Source organism: Cygnus atratus, chromosome 12 (genome assembly GCF_013377495.2).
Source record: "Cygnus atratus isolate AKBS03 ecotype Queensland, Australia chromosome 12, CAtr_DNAZoo_HiC_assembly, whole genome shotgun sequence".
NCBI classification, from domain to species: domain Eukaryota; kingdom Metazoa; phylum Chordata; class Aves; order Anseriformes; family Anatidae; genus Cygnus; species Cygnus atratus.
In genome coordinates, this window is record NC_066373.1 from 18,158,553 (window position 1) to 18,167,206 (window position 8,654).

Here is an 8,654-nt window from a genome sequence, read left to right on the forward strand (position 1 = left end):
GGACTTTGATCCTAAGCCCTCTGCCACTGCTTTTCAGTAAAAATCCTGTAAAATCCAGTGCAGAAGAAATAAATAAAATGCAAGACCATGCAATGCAGTATGGTGATGGAGCATTCCATACTGTAAAGCCTTCTCCAAGTAATCGCAGCAAGACCGTGCCTCTTCAGCTGCACATTGCTTCTGAATAATTCAGATGTAGTTCCCATGCCAAGGAGGACATTACGAGACTGTCAGAGAGGCTGATCTGGAATGAGGGCTGCCAAATACTCTTGATTGTCACCATGGGAGGAAGGAAGTTAACAGATGTTGCCGACACACCTCGGTCGGGCCACAGGGCCAGCTCACGGCAGCAGCCAAGGAGCTGCTGCCGCCCTCCTCGGGGCTGCAGCACCCCTCAGGTACCCGGCCTCACCCAGATTTTGGGACGTTGCTCTACAGGTCAGAACAACCACCATCAGGGACAGCTGATTTCAGAAGGGTGCTGAACACAGCGGCACTAATACGTTAATTGGTATTAGGTAAACAGGCTCTAGAGATTCTGCAGGAGAGGTTTCGGACTGCCTTACAAACACGAGCTCTATTGCCTCGATCCAACCTGCCTTGCTCTGACATCAGAAGTTCATATTCCAGGAAAAAAAATCCTGCCGTGTTATCTGTTGTAGGTTAAAGTTTCAAAATGATTAAAGTTCAAATTACTTCTTCTTTAAAGCTACCTGCACCCTAGGAAAAATACCTGAAGCCAGCAGCCAGCTTCCTAGCTTTTACACTTTTTATTGCTTATAGCAATATTTTGTTTAGCCCCAATTTCTAGACGAAAGGACAGAAAGCAATATACAAGTGTGACCAGTATCTTGAGCACTCTTTGGCCGTTCATCCGCAAGGACAATTCAAAGGAATGAAGTCATAACTTCAGAAATTACGAGTTCACAGCATGTTCAACTAACAAATTAGCATACAAACTGCTCGCTAAGAACAGCGGTAGTGTTTGTTTGCTTATAACATGTATTATGCAAGATTTTCACTTTGTTTTCTTCAGAAACACTTCTCTCTATGAGAGGTTTGCAGGTTACGTAGCAGTATCACTACCAGCACGCAATCATCTCAATACATAACGGGGCCACCTCTGTATTCTGGCCTATCTGTTATTTTGGAGAACATGTTCTATATTCAGAAATGCACTCAGAATCACCAAATTATGAGGTCATTAAGGAGAAATATGAAATATTACATTATTACCTATTGAGATTGTAATGTTATGTATACAGCCTCCCAAACTGCATTTCAAAGTTTTAAGAATTCCCAAAGTAAAAAACAGATCTTACACTCCAACTTGAAATAAGTGAGTATAAGCTACCCCAGAACAAAGTGTAACAGTAAGATGGTTAAAAAACAACAAAGCAGAGAAAAATACAACAATATGCTTCTGTGATACAGGTCGAGGACCAGCAACACAATCTCATGCTTCCTAAAACTGACCTCAAGCTAACAGCTTGCCAACTAAAAAGTAAGAGCTGTAACCCCAACACAGTTTAATACGACACTGATAAAGATTTGGGGTGAGCAGGTCCCCTTTTTCCAACTGCATACTGCTACGGAGAGCACGTATCAGCTCTTGGGAACCAGCAAACACTCAAGAGGGAACGACATACTCTTCCTATTGCTTAATATAGACATCCCCGTCCACCAAAAAAGTCTACCAAGCTTCTGTTCCTTATATAGCCGCTCCAAGGTAAATAGGTGCCCAAGTCATAAACGGAATATAAAAATCAGAGCAAACAAAACAGCCCACAAAAATAAATTTAAATACCCTTTCCCTGCATGTGTGGAAACCAGCAGGCCTCTCAAGTCCTCTTTAAACTGTTTAAACAAGACATGCTGAAATTTTGGCCCCGTCCCAAGGTTCTGCAAGCTCAAACAATACTGTTATATAATATTTACAGTATATTTCCTACAGGTTTCCTAAAACTGCCTTTAGTCTAACAGTTTCATCTCCTAGGAAGCCTGCTTCTCTCCCCCAACCCCTCCAAGAGAGTAACTACAGGCTGTCACTACTCGAGGCCGTGGGCTAACAGCTGACTTCACGTCCATACAACCCCGATGCCCGCCTTCAAGGATTGCATGAGCTGTCACAAGGGTGCTGTCAGGGCCGTGGGTCACAGCACAGGACAAGACCAAGAGTAATTGGGACTCCTACCAGACAAGCACAAGAAAATGATTCTCACTCGACTGACGGCCCTGCATTGTACCTGAACACTTACACACACGGGTACGGAGCAAAGGGACAGTACTGTTCTGAGACATTTCCAGGGAGCAGGCAGATTGCCGTCTATGAACTTTTCCCAAGTAATTCATTTCTATGCGTGATGTACGTGGTGAATTCGACTGCAGCTGATGTTTTGACATCCTCTCCTTCATTAGATCCCAAACGCATGCAATCCTCTAAGTGACGACGTGCTGGAAGAGCCGCACACACCCCTCACTGCTGCCTCACCAGCAGTCACACAGATGCCTCCGTGTCTGACAAGTGTGTGCTTTATTTACCTGAAGCACTTGTAGGTATCGAGCTACTGCAAGAGCAAAGCAAGTACCACCCGTGCATTTGATCTGAACTCTTGGGAGTACATGATGAAAACCAGCATGGCTGATTAGGATTTTACCACATTTCTCTCCCCTAGTCAGGCATTTAGCATGGCTAGACGTTTTGCTACAGGTACTCACACACACAGCTTTATCTTCCTGCTCCAGCCCCTGTGGCCCACATGCTGCTGTGCCTGGTACCAAGCAAGGGCCTGCACTAGTAAGACCCAAAGAGACACAGGGCACGTTATCTCAGACCGACTGCTGCATCAGTGCGGCTACATGCCTTCTGGTCAGCTCAAAGCTCGACGAGCATGAGCTTGCACCTGCCTTAGCACACTTAGCTTCTTCCAAAAAAGCGGCTAAAAGACACGAGAAGCTGGCATACTTCACGTGAAAAAAATCCCATTAGAACTTCTGCAGTAAGCACATGCAGCTTTAAGTTATTTTCGTCCTGAAGCAGTAATGGTTTTATTTCACGGTACCCTTGTAATCCTGGAGGACAGCAGGGAACCCCCGCGCCATGCCAACCAATTCAGAAGGCTGCGAGCCCACACCCGCACCCACCTCCACCGGGGTCACGGGAGTCTCTCCCTCTGTGTCAAAGTCTCCGTCAGTACTTCAAAGCGCCGTGAGTTCAGCATTTCAAAACACTTTGTCTTCTATTTAACCCAGGTTCTTCCTCAACCATGCACATGACCTTTCCTTCTTAAACTCATACATTAATCAGGGTCTTTCTACTTGACTAAAGAGTCTGGTCAAAATTATCCAGCTTCCTACAAAGTTCCCAAATCCACATCTCCTACCTGGGAGCTGCTTATGAACTCTTCCCTTCAGTGCAAGCATCAGAGAAACATATGAGGAGACGGACCAAACTGAAGCGCCAGTCTTTATTTTTGCTGTTTTGTTGCAGTCAAGGCTTCTGGCTTAAGCAGTTCTTGTATCACCTTTTGGCTAGGCTCACCCTACACTCGGCAAAAGCTGTCAGGCACCCGTCTCGGTACCCCAGCCACTTGTTGTGCCTTTTGAATTGGGGCACAGTGCTAACAGTTTACTATTGCCCTGGGAAGGGAGGGAATGACAAGGAATCCCTCCCCAAACCCCAAAGCACATATCCTACATCCCTGAGTTATGCTGCTCAGAGTACCACATCCAGATAAATTCAATTACGGTCTTCAAAGGTATGTTTGTCACCAGAAACATCGTACGGATCCTGTACAACTTTAGGTTCATTCCGTATGCTGCTTGTTCTTTTTAGCACTACTGCCTACTGACAAAGCCCACGGAGGACATAAGACACGCAGCCTGAATCCGACCGGTGCAAAGCAATCCTGGGCAGCACTGGACAATTAATTTACAGCGGGATTTCGGACCTCACAAAGGTAAGAGTGCCAGAACTAAGGAAAGAAGATCGTGTGTAATGTGAACATCTACATTATTAATAGAACTACAAGTCTGAAAACAGACTAAGGAGAAATATTAAAGATATGCCAGAATATGATGTATACAACAGCACCATTAACTCTGTCAAAACCAGCCACATGTTGAAGGCGGCCAGTATCTCAGTACTGAGGCACGTTCACAAACACTGTGCATGCTTTGTAAGAAACCTACCCTGAAATCAGAACAACACAGTTGAAGATTATTTCTGAATGATTTGGATATCACTTTATGTACAGATAGAGCAAACCGAGAAAATACTGTTTCTCAATAAAAATCAAAAAACTGAGAAGACTCAAACATTCACCTGGACAGCTTAGTAGCAAACTAGTTACACGCTGTTACATGTTTACACAAACCGCCCAACTAGCTAAGAATTATTGGACTGTTTTTCCAGACAGCTGATCAATATAATTGTGTATTCAGAGCTGGTTTTGCACAGCTGTACACACAAGTGACATCCCTGCACTGGAAACGTGAATTCCACATGTCAGCTTTCAACTGTGCTTGCTATCAAGTCAGGCCTACGCTTTCTGAAAATGGGACAGTTCAACAACACGGCAGCGTTCAAGAGACTCAGAATTTAAAGCCATCAGCTGAAAACAGTTATAGGATGGTAGGTAGGGGAAAGCATCAAGCCTTTATTATTTTTAACATTTGCATTGGAACAATTTAGGGAGGAAAAAGAGATACCTGTTAACACAGAAGTAGTGCCTGTAATAGAACTACAGCATCTTTTCCTCTCCTATCAGCTGCCAGGAGTAGCCAACGCAAACGCAGGAACCCATCTTGGAAAAAAGTAATTTAAAACACATACTTCAGCAATGGCCTCATTTGCTAGGTTACGAACCTCTCTATCCATCTTCACCATACGCGGTGATTTCAGCCCCGAGACAGCTGCCTAACAGCAGTTATTAAAAAGAACCGCGTACGACAGGGGTGGGAGCAGCTCAGCACAACCCAAGCAGCTCTGCAGGCTTCACCAGGCCTCACCAGCAGGCAGCCAGTCACAGAGCAATCTACAGAAAATCTGAGGGTTTTCCGTGCTTTCCTGAGAGGCTACAACTCCTTTTAGAAATTGTTTTCGCTATTTTTCATTAAGACTTGTTAGCTAACAGCCTCTTAATACCTTAGGAATAAATAGCATTTAAAAAGCAAATGCCACTTACTTCCATCACTTTGAAAACGAAATTCAGGGGCACATCTTAGAGACACTCTACCTTGCCCTGCTATGAACAAAGGAAATAGCTAAGAGAAAATCTCGGCATCATGTAAATATATGCCACAAATTTGACAGCCAAACCTAGGGCAGGCCAACGTATTTGAATGCTTTTAAATACTAAGAAAAAAAATACACACAGTACGTCCACTTGGCTTTTGAAACTCATTCAAACAAAATTCTGCTGTTGTGACAGCCATCGTCTTGAATTCTTATGTACAATTATTAGTTTATATCTCTTGATGAAGTTCACCCCCTTTTCCTACCCTGTATCTCTAATACCGAGAAAAGGTTTACGGTTTACAAGAGAGAATGGCACTTCTAAAAACGATTCTCAACTTTCAAGTAAATAAATGACAAGCTAGAAGATAGAGTCCAAAAACTAACTTACAAAAAAAAAACCAACCATGGTATTTAGTATGCTTTGAACACATTGCTTTTAAGTCTTGTGAAGGAAGTCATGAAAGGCTCCAATGTACAGTGACTACAGAAGTTAAAATAGCACACTTCTGCAATGTCGTTTTATGAATTATTATAACCCCAGCAGTAAAGGTAACATAGAAGCTGGCAAGAAAGTAGGGAGCCCGAGGCTGTAAGAGTTCGCCTTCCAAAACAACCAGCAAGGTTGAATATTCATTTTGACAGATCTTACAGAACTGCAGTTTTCGGAAGGCACAAGGTCAACGCTTTCTGGTGGGAGGTGGCAGAAGGACCTTTAGGTGCAAGCTGGGCACACAAAAAGCGACGCACCCAAATCATTACTGATTTCTAAAATGAGCTCTTCGTGGCCTCCTGCTGTCACCATACACCTCAGCCACCCGAACCCTGGAACAAAGCCAGATGTTTTTGTAAAGGAGAAGGATTGGAAAGGGTACTACACCTGCACACACCACATCAGAGATCCATACTTAACAAGTCGAATACATGTCAACATGCTCCTGCTGAGGGGAGGAGGGCTAAGCTATGGGTCAAAGCCAAAGGTTATATTTTGAAAAGCACGAATGTAATAAACAGACAAATAAAACATAAAAAGGCTACAGAAGTTATCAATGGCTTTTTATCCAGGGAATCACCCATACCAAAAGCCATCCTCACGTTTAAAAAACAGGGGGAGGAGGAGGATCTCAGAACAGTTTTTGGGTAAACAGGACAGAAGAGATGTGTTCGCCTGCCCTCGATCTCTGCGGGCTCGTGCAACGCCAACTGACGAGACCTAAGCTAACACAAAAACAATATGGACAAAATACTCAGATCAGCACGTGCATTCCATAGTCAGAGATCCATGAAAAGCATTAATAATCCCACGCTGAAATCCATAACGCCCTATGCACGCACACAGGTTCACTTCTGAGAACAGGTGCCAGCATGTGCGTGTACCTCTTCTGCCACAGCTCTAGAAAACGCACTCCCCGCGTGATCACCCAGCGTGCACACTTTCCCTTAACAACAGCGGCTCTTTCTGAAGTTACAGCCCCTACTACGCGCTCGTTCCACGGGGAGCACCGAGCCCTCCGGGCGTGCGGCACAGCCGCGCCGAGCAGCCGGAGCGGAGCAGCTGTCAGCGCCGTGCCTGGCGTCCTCCTCCTGCCCCCGCTCCACTCCGGGCAGCGCCGCGAGCGGCACCCAGGGAAGCGCCCCGGCCTTCCCCGCAGCACGTGCGGGAACAGCGGCGTTACGAGACGCCCGAGCACGGGAGACCGAAACACACCGCGCAGGCGAGAGGAGGAAAGCTGCAAACCGAGGAGCGCGCCCAGGCTGCAGACCGCTGGCTCGGCGGGCAGCGGCACCACGTGCGGCCGCGGTGACAGCCGGAGGAGCCTGCGAAGGCATCCCGTGCCCGCACCTAGGCGTGCCCGCACCATCAGCACGCACACGGGCACCTCCCGGCACCGGCACAAGGCGCTGCTCTGCACGGCGAGCGCCTGCCCGCCCCTTCCCCGGGTCAGACACCTGCAGCAGCCAGGCCCCGCCGGGCACTCCCGCACCCCCCGTCCTCCCCGGCTCGGCGGTGCCGCCGGCCGGCAGAGCCCGGCGGGGGCCGGGGGCCGGGAGCCGGGCCCCGGCCCTGCCCTGCGCCGGCACCGGGGCCTGCGCCTGGGCCCCGCCGCCCGCCTCAGGTGCCGCGGCCCAGCGCCCCCCGCCGGCCCCGGGGCGGGCCTCGGCCTCCTCCTCCTCCTCCTCCTCCTCCTCCTCCTCCTCCTCCGGCGGAGGCCGCGGCCGGGCCCGCGCCCCCCCTCCCCTCCCCTCCCCTCCCCTCCCGCCCCGCCGCCCCGCTCACCCCACGACTCCCTGGCTGTAGTTCCGCTTCTTCCAGGGGGTGCCGGTGTAGGGCGGCTCGGCCAGGCCGGCCTGGGCCCTGCCTGCCGGCCCGTCGCCCAGGGCGGGGGCCCGGCCCTGCCCGGGGGGCCCCAGCAGCAGGCTGTAGTTGAGGCCGAAGGTGCTGGCCTTGTTGTCGCGCTTCCTCTTGTTGCTGGCGGCGGCGGCCGCGGCGGCGGCCGCGGCGGCGGCGGGCGGCACCCCCCGGGCGGGCCGGGCCCAGGCGGCGGCGGCCCCCGGGGGCGGCGAGGCCTGGCGGAGGCTGCGGTTGTGCTGGTTGTTGGCGCTCTCGAGCGGCAGGAAGTCGGGCTGGGGGTCGGCGCGGGGGGCGCGGTACATGCCGGGCGGGGAGGCCGGGCCGGCCCCGGCGGGGGCGCTCTGCTGCTGCTGCTGCTGCTCCTGCTGCTGCTGCTGCTGGAAGTAGAGGTTGCGGACCCCCTGCGTGGTCTCCCAGATCTGCATCCACAGGCGGTTCGAGGGGCCGAGCTGCTCTGGCTGGAACCAGGCGATCCGGGGATCCATCAAACGGGGACCCCACCCCGGCTGCCTCCGCTCCCCGCGCCGCGCCGCGCCGGCCGCCGCCGCCGAGACCCTGTCAGCGGGTCCCAGCGCTAATGGCGGCTCCTATGGAAGGGCAGCTCCGCGCCTGCCTGCTCGCTGCCGTCGCTCCACAGCCCCCGCCCCTCCTGGCGAGCGCGGCGAGGCGGGGCCCGGCTGGGCCGCCGGCACACACACAGACGGGCGCGCACACACACACGCACACACACGGCCGGGCCCGGCGTAATAAACGGCGGCGGGGCGGCGGCCCCCGGAGCTGCCGCCCCCGGCCCCCGCGGCTCCCTCAGGGCACGACCGCCCCCGGCGCTGAGCGGCGCTGAGGGGACCGAGGGCTCCCCGGGCCCGCGGGGGGAGGCCCCCGGTAGGCGGCAGGGGGCGGCAGCAGCCGCCCGGCCCCGAGGTGTCGGTGCGGGGCCAGCCCGGCTCCCCTCAGCGGCGGGTGGCCGTTCCCTAACGGGCGGCCGCGCACGGCGGCTGCTGCCGTCGCGTTACCCGTGGCGGAGGTGGGCAGCTCCCCCCCGCCTGCCTCTGTGACGGCTGGCGG

General features: G+C 51.9%; 1 protein-coding gene across 1 annotated transcript in view; it reads right to left on the minus strand.

Moving 5' to 3' along the window:
- Positions 1-8,203, minus strand: part of TENT4B (terminal nucleotidyltransferase 4B) — a 41,888-nt gene extending 33,685 nt beyond the window's left edge. The window contains exon 1 of the mRNA XM_035543367.2: positions 7,515-8,203. Coding sequence (XP_035399260.1) covers positions 7,515-8,074 — 560 coding nt within the window. The 5' untranslated portion in view covers positions 8,075-8,203. The remainder of the gene's footprint in view (positions 1-7,514) is intronic.
- Positions 8,204-8,654: the final 451 nt, after the last annotated feature.